This window comes from Triticum aestivum, chromosome 3A (assembly GCF_018294505.1).
Source record: "Triticum aestivum cultivar Chinese Spring chromosome 3A, IWGSC CS RefSeq v2.1, whole genome shotgun sequence".
In the NCBI taxonomy this organism is placed as follows: domain Eukaryota; kingdom Viridiplantae; phylum Streptophyta; class Magnoliopsida; order Poales; family Poaceae; genus Triticum; species Triticum aestivum.
The window spans coordinates 753410924-753424921 of record NC_057800.1 but is presented as its reverse complement, the minus strand read 5'-3'; the positions used below and the strand labels follow the sequence as shown (position 1 = coordinate 753424921).

Below are 13998 nucleotides of genomic sequence, written 5' to 3'. Positions count from 1 at the left end.
ATAGTCTGTTTATTACTGCGTGTTCTGAACCTCATCATAAATTAATTCTTGTTTGATTACTCAAAAAGAAGAATTGAACCCATCCAAATTAAATCTACCTTTTGCTCCGTATGCATGCCCACCTCTCCTCCTCTAGCTCGATGCTCGATGCTCGATGCCAGGGTTCGGTTCACCGCAAAAAGCTACCAACATGTAAACTCATTGACACATACACACCACCCTCCGCTGCCAAATGTAGGATAACGCAGTAGAAAACAAAAAAAATTCGGACCTACGCACCAGCCCAGGATCACTATGGAGATTGCATACATGGTTTGATCTTTTTCGTTACCGACTCGTAGCGCAGTGGGAAGTAGAATCGATGACGATCGACGGTGCAGATCCCCGTAGTTAGGATTTACAACCTCCCAACTACGATGATGTATACCCTCATCTGACCCTTGGACAGCCCTCCGGGAGGTGGTCGGACAGTCCCCCGGACGATGTCGCGAACAGCCCTTCAGGAGGACCTTCGAAACTCGGACGGTCACACGGACAACCCTTCGGGAGGCACTCTCGAACTAAGACCGAAACTACGATCTCTCTACAGAGTTGCATACATACGGTGTCATCTATCCGGTAGGGCTTCGCCGTCCAGAACTAGTTCCTGTCGGAACCCAGACAGCCTTTCGGCTCTATGAAACTATTTCGTTGGGAGGGAGAGAGAGAGCCAGATCATGCATGGCATTTGTATGAGAGCAAGAGTGTGTCTTTAGGTAGCCCCCTCCACCCCTATTTATAGGCCAAGCCCAAGGATGGCTTCTCCAAGAAGCCAAGGGGATAATACCAAAAGGCCCTCAAGGTGGCTTCTCCAATAAGCCAAGCAAAAAGCACTTTCACTATTCATGACGACATTTTTCAGCGTCGGTTCGAACTGAAAATATTTATGTGGCTCAGTACATTTTCAGTACCCACTAAAAAAAATTTCAATGCGTTCCGAAACAATTCCGGTTTAGTGATTTTCATCTGCGAAAAGAAAATAAGAATGCGTTTTCATTATTCATGAAGACAATTTTTCGCGTCCATTAAATCCAAAAATATTTTTGTGGGTCTTAGAATAATTCCAGTACCCACTAAAATGATTTTGGATTCATTCTGAAACAGTTTCAGATTAGTGAATTTCATCTGCGGAAAACAATCAAAGCGGTATCGGTAGCTCCGAAACATTTTCGGTTTTTATCCCCAAAAATTCCCAGAAGTTTCCAGAATAATTCTGGCACCCTCCAAGAATATCAGGCGTGTCCCGAAACCAATTTGACTTAATGGTATATCCTGAAACAACTTTTCGGTGTTACGAAACTATTTCGCTATTCTCTCTCCGAAACTCTTTCATTGTCTCCAAAACTTTTTCGGCAAATTTCTCTCAGACTCCCTGTCTAGTATTCAGCAGATAGATGACCCTTAAGCGTGTGACCCTGTAGGTTTGGTGAAGCATAGACATGACCGGAACACTTTCCGATCAATGATCAACATCGGAGCCGTGGACACCCATATTGACCCCTATACCCACACGAATGAATATTCGAGTGAACCTCCAGTTGCAGTGAGCTATTCCTGTTGCTTCGTGATATTTCACAAACACCCGAGGTGATATTTATTGCATCCCCGTGGACGAACAATTTGTCCACCATGCAAGTTACCTCGTTACCGGTTTTGTTCTCTTTTCTCGTTTCCGTGTTCCGGCATCCCTGTGATCAAATCACATTGCGTCTGGCCAGACGATGATGGATACCGTAACACCAAGAGGGCCCGAGAATACCTCTCCATCGTCGGAGGAGCAAATCCCAATCTTGAGCTATCAAGTTACTTGACACACTTTTTCATGAACCCGTAAGCCGTCGTAATAGCCACCCATTTACGGATGACGTTTAACAAACCCCAAAGTTCATGAAGCAAGTATGAAGAAACTCGACACTCTCATGGTCTAAGGAATTATGCAAACATTAACCATCTCTGTGTTATCAACCATAAACTTGTGACGAATGAATCTCATAGCACAACATCAATCCGGGTCGATTCAACACAAATGTTCTCTTAACATTGTGCCCTCAAAGTTGCTGCATTGACATGCACATGATCAGAAAAACAGAACCATCATGCAACACCTGAGCTAGTCTTAGAGGCCAGACTAAGAATACTTCTTACCGTTTATTATTCCACATGTGCATATGAGTCTTCCTCCGAGCCTCGTGTTATTGCAGACTCGAGGACCATAACAGTTATAGCATGGAACATAAACATAATTATGAACTTGGAGATAAATAATATTATTTATTATTGCCTCTAGGATATATCTCCTACACCAAATTCCTCAACAAGCCCTTGACCACATGATACATCTTCCTATGGCCGAGAAAGCTCATCTATTATCACTGCGGATTGTGCCATGCATGTTGTGGATATATGCCTTGTCCGACACCGAGGTTACATATATCTCCACATCTTGCATTGAGCAATGATTTTTATTTTATGGGCAGTAAATATTGTGGCATGTTAATATATAGCTCCCCTCGCATCTCATCTGCCAGCTCCCCTCGCATGTATGTCCTCATCAGCACTCCCTCATCCCTCTATGATTCTTCTCAGCTGGAGCTTCCTGTACAACTACAACAGATTGTGACATGGAATGATGAGCTCATCACTATGGGTTGTCTTTCGCATATCTAAACTCTACAGCTAGCGCCCCAGCTTAGCTTGGCCTGCACAAGATATATAGCATACAAGAGGTCGCCTTCTACAGCAACACCATGGTTAGGGCGCGGTGTGCGGTGACATGCTTGTCATTGTCATGCATTGCCATGCCTTCCGCCGTGATATGTCAACCGAGCCCGCGGAATGGGTAGAGGTGAATATGGACAACTAGGCACTCTTTGAAGCGGGTTATCCGATTCGGAGGAGCACGGTACGTAGTTTCTTGCATGAGCCCGGAACGATGGGGAGGAAGGAACCACTAGTAGAATACAGAGTTTTGGTTGAGGCCAGGATAAGGGCATTAATCCCGATTCACTCACGAATCGGGACCAAAGGGGGCATCAGTCCCGGTTCGTGAGGCCAGGCCACCGGCCGGGCCTTGAGGGCCATCAGTCCCAGTTCGTCTGACCCCTTTTGTCCCGGTTCCAGGCACGAACCGGGACCAATGGGCCTCGCTCCTGGCCCACAACCTTTATCCTGACTGGTGGCTGGAATTGGGACCAAATGTAGTCCTTTAGTCCCGGTTTTAGCCACCAACCGTGACTAAAAAGAGGCCTATATATACCCCCGCCCCTCCCCGCTAGCAGAGCAGTGCACTGCTTTGTTTTTTGGCCGGCCGTGGGAGAGCTTTGTGGTGCTCTAACTCACCTCCTATGCACATGAGGTGTACGATGAAATGCCCGAGCAACATTTAAGCTTTCTCCTCTCGAAGCTCCTTGTTCAAGCTCCATTTTCCTCAAGATTTGTCTAGATTTGACGGTCCGTCCTGTTACGTCCCCGTCCTCACCGCCGTCGATCGCCCATGCCGATCTTGTCGCCGGCACCACCGTGGTGAGCCTCTTATTCTTATCTTCTTTAAAAAAAATTTACTTGTATGATTTAGATAGATACTTGTATAATTTTCTTATTTTTATTATTGTTTGTTATTATATAGTGCGATGGTTTTGGTATCCGCCTCTGTCGGCCCTCGTCCTGTCTATGATTCGGATGTGGTATATATTATCTTTTATAACAATTTGTTTCATTTAGTGTTTATGACAATTATGCCGACCAACGTGACATAAATGTTTTTATCTAGAAGGTATGTGAACCGAAAATTCTAGCCGACCCATATTGTCTTCTTTTTTTTGCGGGTGAACCTACCCTATTGTCAAGAGGTTAAATTTAGTTGAAAAAGAAAACAATTACTTGAATTTCTTTTTGAAAAGAATTGAGGCCCTCTGGAACCGGGACTAGTTCCATGTGTTTCTACTAGTGAACAACAACCATTTGTACTATGCACATAGACCTCACCCTTGAAAATCCGAGCACCCCCACGCCGAAATTATCGCCGATTCGCTCTCAGGACGGCGCTATTTCCAGCCCCTGGGAGGCCAAACGGCTGGAGATGCTCTTAGCGGCATCAGTGAACAAGCCCTCTTGGCACGCACACGTACAGTAAGGCAAAATAATTTGCAAGCATGGTGTCATCCCCCCTGGGAAAAAAAGAAGAAGTACAATTCTGTTTCTACCTCTCGCACTCAGCTCCCTCTCGATCCGATCTCTCGCTCACCAACCGGATCGTTGAACGTCGCGCGCTACCTCTCTCCCTTGCAGTCTCTCTCCCTCGCATGCATTTCTAAATTTTTTTTGTCAATATTCTAGCTAGCAATGTGTAACCTCCATGTGTATAAGTAGTACAGATCCTGGGAATGCCAGCTTTGAGAAAAAAAATAGGGCCATAAGCATATCTCGCACGTCACACTCTATCTAGTTTGATGTATTTGCATGATAATATGGTAGCAGAATCATTCATGATTAATGTTGCTGCCGAATTATGCCCTTCATTTAATCCCAGAATGAAACTAAAGGCATTTGTTTTAAACAGATTTTTTTTTGTTTGCGGAGGGTAAAAAGAAAATCCATGAATAAGAAACAAAAGCACTAGAATATTTCACAGGTACGAGTTCATCCCGCATCTAGTGCCTTTTTCACCTTAAAAGCGGTGCCGGCCCATTTAGTGCCTTTTTCACCGGTTTCTCATTTTTAGTTTTCAATTTTCATTATTTTAATTTAAAATTTTCATTTTATTAATTTCTTGAACGTTTTCACAATTTTTTTAAACTTGATTCTATTCAATTTTTTGTGCACTTTTGAATTTTTAAAATTCGTTAAATTTTTTCCTTAAACTTTTTCAATGCTTTTTAAAATAATTCATGATTTTTCAATTTATCGAACCTTTTTGTCAATTTTCATGAACTGTTTTAAAATTTGTTGTTTCTTAATTTCTGAATTTATTTTTCAAATTTCATGAACTTTTCAATATATTGAACGTTTTTTCATTTTTCATGAATTTTTATCAAATTGGTTGTTTCTAAGTTTTGTGAATTGTTTTCCCAAATTTTCTAAACTTTTCCAATTTATTGAGATTTTTAAAAAAGTTATGAACTATTCTTAGTTATTTATTATTTTCCCATTTTTGTGAATTTTTCCCAAATTGCAAACTTTCTAAGTATTGAAGTTTTTTTTAAAATTCTTCAACCTTTTCTCAAATTTGTTAACTTTTTTCAATATTCGAAAACTTTTTTATACTTATTGAACTTCTTTTTCAATTTTCACGACATACTTTAAAATTTGGTAAACTGTTTTCGTTTTTGTGAAATTTTATATTTTTCAAATTCATGAAATGTTTTCAAATCCAAAAACTTCTTTTGAACCCATGATTTTTCTGATTTTTTTAAAAGATCACATTTTTTATTTTAAAAGTCAACAATGGACTAGTCAACCGCGACCGATGAACTATGGACCGAGCTACCAGGAAAAACTGTGCATCACAGAGTGAGCGCTCCCCTATTGTTTTGTACCGGCCGACAGGCAAAGGCGCTGCGTTCGCTAAGCGGCGCTTAAGGCGCCGAAGAGGAGGGATCTATGAGCTCACAAGGGGCCCATGCAAGGACTAGCAACTGATACAAGGCTGAAGTGTGATGCATTGAACAACTCGACTCTTCTCTAAGAACAGCTGAATCCATCTTTTTTCTTAATACTCACTCCGTTCCGAATTACTTGTCTACTAGATACAGAGATATCTAGCACTAAAATGAATCTAGATACATCCGTATCTAGACAAATTCAAGGAGTAATTTGGAACGGAGGGAATAGGTGTCATCTACTCCCTCTGTTACGAAATATAGGTCGTTTAACGATCTACAGTGCAAATTTTGCCAAGCTACGAATTTTCGCGACTTTTCCTTTCTACCCTCACCAGTCGCTCCCCGTCGCCGCTCTCTCCCCACTCGCCTCTCTCTCTCTCTCTCTCTCTCTCTTGCGCGACGCTGTCCTCCCCGTCACCGCCCTCTCCTTGTCGATGCTCCATCTCCCCCCCTCTCACCGGTATCTTGCTCTGCACCGCGGCCTAGCTCACAGCTCCCCACCATCCTGATTCATGTCGCACCGCTAATCCGCCTGCAGCAGCAGAGACACAAAGCTTCCATTTTTATGCGCCGGCGATGCGCTGCTGGGCGAGGAGGAGCTGCATCCGCGTGCGCTGGTGCTAGATCTCAATGCGCCGGCGCTCGATCTGCTTTGTGGAGAGGCGTCAAGGAGGCGCTGAAGCGGAGCCCGAGCGGCGCCGGCGCGGGCGTGAAGACGGCGGCGTGGGGAGCTGGAGCCCGAGCGGGAGGAGTTGGAGCCGCATCTGGACGTCGCCGTGATGAGGAGCTGGAGCCTCATCTGGACGCCGCCATGAGCTGGACTTCCCCCGACCACGACGACCCCGACGCCTTGAGGTTTGTTGATGCTTGAGCTTGCTGTAATGAATGGATTCTTCTTGTACTTCAGCTTGACTGTACTCCAGAGGCTGGATGGATGATGGGGTAGGATTAGTTAGTGGATGCGTTAGTGAGTCTGGATGGAGTAGGATTAGTTAGTGGATCAGACCCAGATTAGTTAGTGGATGCATTAGGAGTAAAATTCAGTAAGATGTGTACTGTCTCAAAATTTAAGAAGTCCACCTCTGAAATTCAGTAAGATATGTACTGTACTCTCTGAACTCTGAAGTTAATGGATGGAGTATTTGAACTCTGAACTCTGGAATTTGTACTGTCTCAAAATCCAGTAAGATTTGTATTGTACTTGAGCTCTAAAATTCAGTAAGATTTGTACTATACTTGAGCTCTGAAATTTAGTAAGATTTGTACTGTCTCAAAATTCAGCATTTGTACTCGTTAATGTATTGCAGTAGCTGATGCAAGCTGATTTAGGAGTACATCATTTAAAGTAAAGAATGTGCAAGTTTACTGTCAAGTTTCTGGAGTTCCTGTAGTAGCCCTACTGTCAATTTCCTGTTAACTTGCTACCCCTGTCAGTTTCCTGGAGTTCCAGGAGTAGAGTAGTGCACTGCTCTTGTTTGAGTAATTAACTGAAACCTTTTCAGTTAATTAAAATTTGTTGTATACTGCTTGCTTGCATCAGTAGTGCACTAGTCTTCTTGCTTGCACTTGGAGCGCGCGCACACACACAAGGGTAGCTTCAGCCTCTCTCCTGGCCATGGAGCCATGGGCTGTGAATATTAAGCACGAAACAGGGGTCTCCTTTCCTCTTAAGCAAAGTAAGTACTCCATTATGATGCAAATTGTTGGAATATCTTTCTGAAATTTTGAAAAAGGAATCAAGACCTACAGTTTTACCCAATTTGTCATTCTTTCTGTATGCACACATTTGGCATTCTTCTACTCTTATCATATTGGCGTATTTGTATACTCCATTTTGGCATTTTTGGCATTCTTCTGTCTACACACATTCTGAATTTTGGCATTTGGGAGTATTGATATACAGTTTTACAGGGAGTATTTTGCACTGAAAATTCTGCCAAATTAGTAGCAAGTCTGTACACCGTACAATAATTTGAACAAATACTGATGGAGTATCACTTGAATCATTGGCAACAAATATCTTGAATTACTCATGTCTTGAATTATTGGCAGCAAATACTCCATCAGTACATCTATTGAATCACTGGAGTATCTCTGAATTGTGATACTGATGGAGTACTCTTGTCTTCAAATTATCAGTTCAAATTTAGTGATATCTCTGAATTATACTCCATCAGTACTGCCAGATTCAGTTAGCTTGTTCACATTATTTGTTGAATTATCGGCAGCAAACATCTCCTGAATCAAATGCAGGCAGCAGCTCAGGTTGAGGAGATGAACCTGGGCAGCTGCCGAGCCCAGCAACAGCTTGAGGAAGAGCCTCGACCTGGGCGTGCACGTGCCAGGAGGAGCTCCTGGACGTGGGAGAGGAGGAGTGTCTGGGCTGGAGGTGGGGGCGCCTGGACCTAGGCGCAGTCGCTGGATGTGGGGGCAAGGTGAGGGCGGAGGTGGAGGGCTGAAGGTAGAAGACGAAGCAGGATTCAAGTTTAAACTCGGGGTAGTACAATCCTTTTGCACGATTTCACCTGGTCGGAACAAGGTCGCCAGCGACCTATACTCCCTATTTCGGAACGGAGGGAGTATATTACGTACTCCTAGTAATTGAATGGTTCCATGATTTCTCGCACGTGCTTAATTACCATGCAGATGCAGATGTGATGTGAAGTTGGATTAAGGTTGGTTTAATTATTCGGCATTGTCCTGTCACGCGTTTTATTAATACTCCCTCTATTTCAAAATATAGTGCGCCCGCGCTTTCCGAGGTCCAACTTTGATCATAAATTTAACCAATGAAACCAGCGATCGGTCTTGGTAGTTAAATTTACGGTTAAAGTTGAAGCACGAGGATAGATAAATGCGAGCATCAGGATTTGAACCCTGATGGATTGGGAATACCACTGTCCACCTAACCATCTCAATCAGAGGTTGGTTCGCAATTTACTTTTACTTAGAAAAAAAAGGAAGACATGGTTTTGTCATGTGAAAGAGGGTATACTCCTTGGTTTGCATAAATAAATAAATAAATAAATAAATAAATGGTTTAATTAAATACAGTAAATAGTTAGGGTTTAATTTGTGTGACCAACAAACACATCACATTGTGGTGCGGGAGGGAGGGACCCAGGTGTCACTCAGGTGAGACTAGTATCCATCCTACCTCCCTCACCCAACCCTACCCACTGGCCACTGCGCGACCTGAGGTTGAGGTTGGGTTGTTCCCATCGTGGTGGGATTGCGGCGGCAACGGTAGAGAGGGAGCATGGGCAGCGGCGGCGAGACTTCAGGTATTCCTTCCTTGGATTGCCACCTCTCCCTCTCCCTCTCCCTGTTGACTCCGTCTTATTCTGCCTGCCTGCTGGTATTATGATAGGGTTGTCAAAGTTGGATTAGATTAGGTTTGTTTTGCTGGCCATTGATGTATGGAGGGAGGGAGGAAGCTACCTTGCTTGGTTCGGTTGACATCAATATGAATATGAATGGGAGGGATGGATGGATGGATTCAATGGCCGGCCAAAAGTACTACTCCCTCCGTCTAGGTGAGTAAGTCATCTTAGGCTGAGGTGGGTGGTGAGGTCAGTCAGGGGAAGCAGCAGGGGAGGGGAACAAATGTGTATGTGCCACCAACCACGATTACCCTACTACATCAGTAGGGTAATAACATTAGTCAACAATTGCCCTGCCTCCCTCACTTTTCAATTGCTTGCTTTCCCAACTTCATTTTCAATGCCTTTTTTTTTTGCGTGGAAAGAAAAAAAGAAAAAGGATTGATTTGTTCCTCCTTTGTCTTTGTGGTTGCTTGGATTGATTGATTGATTGATTCAAAGCAAGGACAAGGAACTGGTCTTCACTTGTATTGGATTGGATTGGATTCAACAAATTGAGCAATAAAGATCAGAGAAAAAAAAACGGCTGTCCCTTTCCTCCCCATTAATCCCCTGCTCCCCAACCGATCACAATAGAATACTTGACAATTCTCTCTCTACTCGACTCCCTCCATCCGTGTTTGTTGCTTACTTACTCCTTGCATTTTTCAATCATTCTTCTTCTTGGTGCATCCCCAACCATCCCTCCCTTCTTCTACCCTTTGCTTGCTTGCTTGCTTGCTTGCTTGTCCTTTCTGCTGCTGCGGAACCCTCGGCCTATCCCAGTCCTCAGTTTTCCGGTTCTTACCATTACCAGGTGAGTGAGTCCAGCTTCGTCCGTTTCATCGTTCATCTCTATGCTTCCCTCCTTCATGCCATGCTATATATCAAACAATCAATCTATCGATGATGCTGCCTTTCCTTCCATGATTGATTGCTTGCTTGCTTGTTACCTTCCTTCGCGCTATCTCACAAGGATTTGCTTGCTTGCGCTGCTCTCAGCAACAACAAAATTATTTTCATTCTTTGTATGCTTCTTCCTTCCGCCAAATTCTCCTTTTTATGTGTATTGCTCTTACTTTGGGGTGCTCGCCAAATTCTCCTTCCTTAGAGACTGCATGATTTTCCCTCCCACACAACCGCTCCTTACACAACAAAACCCCCAAATACTACTATAAGATCAGCACAACCACGCTGCTTTCTGTATCTCTGGATCATGACAAGTAACTGTTGTTTCTCCTTTTTTTCAGAATATGAAGACCGCCATCACAGAGAGCCTCCTGCATTGCTGAAACCTGAATATTACTTACTGCCAACAACTTGGGGGAATTTTCTCCTCTCCTCTGCAACGGCGCCATGCTGCCCTTGTATATCTGCTCTGCTATCTTCACATTATTATATTTCGCACATGTGCAGCAACCGACGGCTGCACAGATCACAGCACCATGGGAAGGTAAAATCCATCCATCCATCCATCTTAACCACCACCATACATACCTCTTTTAAATTTTTGTTTGGTATTGTACATATTCTTCTTATGTTTACATTCTTCTATATCCTCCTTGCATTATCATGAGAGCTAGAGAATGACTAACTAGTTGCTCTGCATTTCATTTGGTTCAACTGCAGTCAATGCTTTGAGAGCTATAAGAGGCAGCTTGAGTGATCCAAATGGATTTCTCAACAACTGGAACCGTGGAGATCCATGCGTCGCGAATTGGACCCGTGTTATCTGTTACAACGTAACAGCAAAAGATGATGGTTACTTCCATGTGCAAGAACTGTATGTCATCTCTCATATATATCCTTCCTGTGATGGAAATATGTTTCACTTGGTGATTGATATATTTTTCCTCCTACTATATATGTGGTTACAGGCAGCTTCTACGGTTGGGTTTATCCGGGACTTTAGCTCCTGAGCTTGGCCAGCTTTCCCGCATGAAAATTATGTAAGTGGAGTCGGTTCAGCTGCGTAATTATCGCATGGATTGCACAATTAATGAAGGGGGGGACTGACTACTTCTTTTAATTTCCTTTCAAAGGGATTTCATGTGGAACAAAATCACTGGGAGCATTCCTAAGGAGGTCGGCAACATTACTTCTCTGGAACTATTGTAAGTCGCTCCAAATCTACACCACTGATTGATTTGATTACAAATAAACATGGTCTACCTGAATCAGTTTCCTTCATATCCTTCCTGTTGGACATGGTGGTTATCATTTTCCAATAAATACTTGTTCCTCTGACTCTGAGATGATTGCACAATTGATGTTGCTCATGTAACAATGTGTCCATTGCTTATGTTTGCAGGCTCGTAAATGGGAACCAGCTGTCTGGTTCTTTACCAGATGAAATTGGCCTCCTTCCTAATCTTAACAGGATTCAGATTGATCAGAACAATATATCCGGACCCATACCTAAATCATTCGCTAACCTGAACAAGACCAAGCACTTGTAAGTAGAATATGTTTTTGCCTCTCTGTTAACTTGTAATCGTGATCCTTGTTACCCTAATGGATTTCCAATTTCTGTGCAGTCACATGAACAACAATTCATTGAGTGGTCAGATTCCACCTGAATTGTCAAGGTTACCTTCACTTGTTCACATGTAAGTACCTGACCTGACCACTGCACCCACCATAATAATTGTTTTTCATATATACCCTACTGACAGTATAATTCATTTGCAGGTTGTTGGATAACAATAACCTATCGGGCTATCTCCCTCCAGAATTAGCGCAGCTACCGAAACTGCTCATCATGTACGAAGCCTACTATTGTGCAGTAGTTTGAATATTATTCAATCCTTGATCATGAATCGGACTAAAATTTTCGGTTGTAGATGAAGCTCATGAGAAGTAGTTCCTCTGTATTTGTTTTTCTGTAGTTACTAATCGGACTAGTGTTCTTTATGATAACTTGCTCAATAGTAATACTGGGAAGTTGCTTTAACTGGCATTAGCACAGTTATTAGTTGTTTGGGATTACTTATGATTTCACCCTGACCTTTACGGCTTTATTTCCTGCCATCAGTAAACCACTAGTAATTACGTGTTTTCAAAATGATTCCAGCCAGCTAGACAATAACAACTTCTCGGGAAGCTCGATTCCTCCATCTTATGGCAATATCACCACACTTCTGAAATTGTAAGTATGTTGTATATCTGTCTGCCTTGTTTAGCTATCTGCTCACATGACTAATGGATATGGTCCCTCCATCAGGAGTTTGAGGAACTGCAGCTTGGAAGGCCCTGCTCCTGATGTCAGTGGAATACCGCAGCTTGGCTACTTGTATGCATCCAATTCTGAAACTGCATATTACAGTACCTTATATGGAACAATCTTATACTTGCTCTGATCTCTCTTTCTTTCTTTCTTTCTTTCTTTCTTTCTTTCTTTCTTTCTTTCTTGTGCTGGTGTTTCTTTCAGGGATGTTAGTTGGAATCAGTTGACGGGTCCCATACCATCCGGCCAACTAGCAAGCAACATAACTACAATGTATACAACAAATAAAGCTTGTGCCATGAATTCAAAAAATGTATACAACAAATAAAGCTTGTTAAACAAAGTGTTCATGATTTTTGAAAAATGTTTGCAAATAGTATAAAATGTTCATGAATTCAAAAAATGTTCTTGATGTTAGAAAATGTTAAAAAAAATTAAAAATGTTAACGAATTTGAAAATTGTTCATGGTTTAAAATATGTTCACAAGTTTAAAAAAATGTTCATGATTTCACAAAATTTAGCCACACTAAGTCGCCAGCTTCACTGGTTAGCAACGCTGCTATCTAGGGTGAGGTCGGGAGTTTGACTCCATGCGTGCACTTTTTTCGTGAATCTTTCACATTCGCTGGACACCTGCGAATGAACCAAGTTGCAAACGACAGAAAACATTTTTGGACGAACGCAACAAGGCTGGTGATGCAAACTGGCGAGCACAACACTAGAAATGTTGCAAACGGCCAGGCTCTACCGTATTCGGTAGGCTGAAGGAACAAAGATTGGAAGGCTGTCGCGCGCGCCAAAGGTTCAGAAGGCAACCGATCTGATCCAATCATCACTGGTTCAATTAAATCTCTGGATTAATACTATTGAAGTTACCAATATCCATAATGTATGTACCATTTGACAGTTATATTATTGAAACATCTAATATTTTGGTACAGACATAGTATTTATTAAGGAAAACAATAGGCGGTACAAAAGAAGGACAACTTGATACAAAACGACTGATAAATAAAATAAAATTACATAACATGTCTATTTGGTTGTCCTCTTCCCTGATTATTCACGGACCACTGGATCTTAGAAAATTCACCACAAAGACAGTAAAGGAAATAACACCTGCAAACTACCTCGGCACACAAGGATTTGAAGACCACAAAAATCACTCGCTGCTAGCAACGAGATCTAGCTAGTAGGGAAACTGGAAAACTCCAGGGGCGTTCATGGTACTGCCTTCACCGATGTCAGTCTTGGAAACATATCCATAGTTGTCATCAGTAGAGTTGGCATTTGAATTTTCCAGCTTCTCATTGTAGATAAAATCCCAGCTTCCAACACTTGGGTAGTGGTCTTCCTCACGGATTTCGGTGTACGCCTGCATACATAAAATATATAAGAATATGCACTACGTACATAGTAGAGTTTGGCCATGTTTTTGAGATAAGCGTATGTATGCATGCAGTATTTACCCCGTTGCTGAACAACCAATCGCAGGAGCCGTCGTCGCCGGAGGGGAGCTTGGTACGATACACAACGGCACCAGCTGAACCAGCCGCAGCTCCACGTGGGTGGACGTGGAGAAATGCCCCCCACTGCCCATTCTGAATATCTGATGGGTAGGGTGTATCATAGATATGCCCGTGCCAATCGCTGTAGGTAGCCAAGCTCAGAGTCGCACCGGTGGCATTGTAGATGAGGCATTTTACAGATATTCCATTACCGTACCTGATCGCCAAAAGTTAGTTCATCATCTAAAAGAGAAGAATATAT

The 13998-nt window shown here is 42.7% G+C and overlaps 1 protein-coding gene across 5 annotated transcripts; it reads left to right on the top strand.

The window, feature by feature from the left end:
- Positions 1 to 6057: 6057 nt before the first annotated feature.
- LOC123063762 (probable LRR receptor-like serine/threonine-protein kinase At1g06840) lies at positions 6058 to 13903 on the top strand. 5 transcript variants are annotated; one of them, XM_044487678.1, is made up of 11 exons: positions 6058 to 6494; positions 10252 to 10454; positions 10631 to 10784; positions 10879 to 10950; positions 11044 to 11115; positions 11313 to 11456; positions 11539 to 11610; positions 11693 to 11764; positions 12075 to 12149; positions 12225 to 12293; positions 13723 to 13903. In XM_044487678.1, exons 2-11 carry the CDS (start codon positions 10358 to 10360, stop codon positions 13886 to 13888), a joined length of 993 nt encoding a protein of 330 aa, XP_044343613.1. In that variant the 5' UTR covers positions 6058 to 6494; positions 10252 to 10357; the 3' UTR covers positions 13889 to 13903. The 5 variants fall into 5 exon arrangements, with proteins under 5 accessions (XP_044343613.1, XP_044343612.1, XP_044343611.1 ...); XM_044487677.1 differs by lacking the exon at positions 6058 to 6494 and adding an exon at positions 8766 to 8923; XM_044487676.1 differs by lacking the exon at positions 6058 to 6494 and adding an exon at positions 9566 to 9818.
- Positions 13904 to 13998: the final 95 nt, after the last annotated feature.

Bases quoted from the DNA above. Each gene is read 5' to 3' on its own strand.
- LOC123063762 (XM_044487678.1), top strand. From the start codon at position 10,358: ATGCTGCCCTTGTATATCTGCTCTGCTATCTTCACATTATTATATTTC. The intron at 11,116-11,312 runs GTAAGTCGCTCC...TTATGTTTGCAG, and splicing joins ATTACTTCTCTGGAACTATT to GCTCGTAAATGGGAACCAGC. The intron at 11,457-11,538 runs GTAAGTAGAATA...ATTTCTGTGCAG, and splicing joins CTGAACAAGACCAAGCACTT to TCACATGAACAACAATTCAT.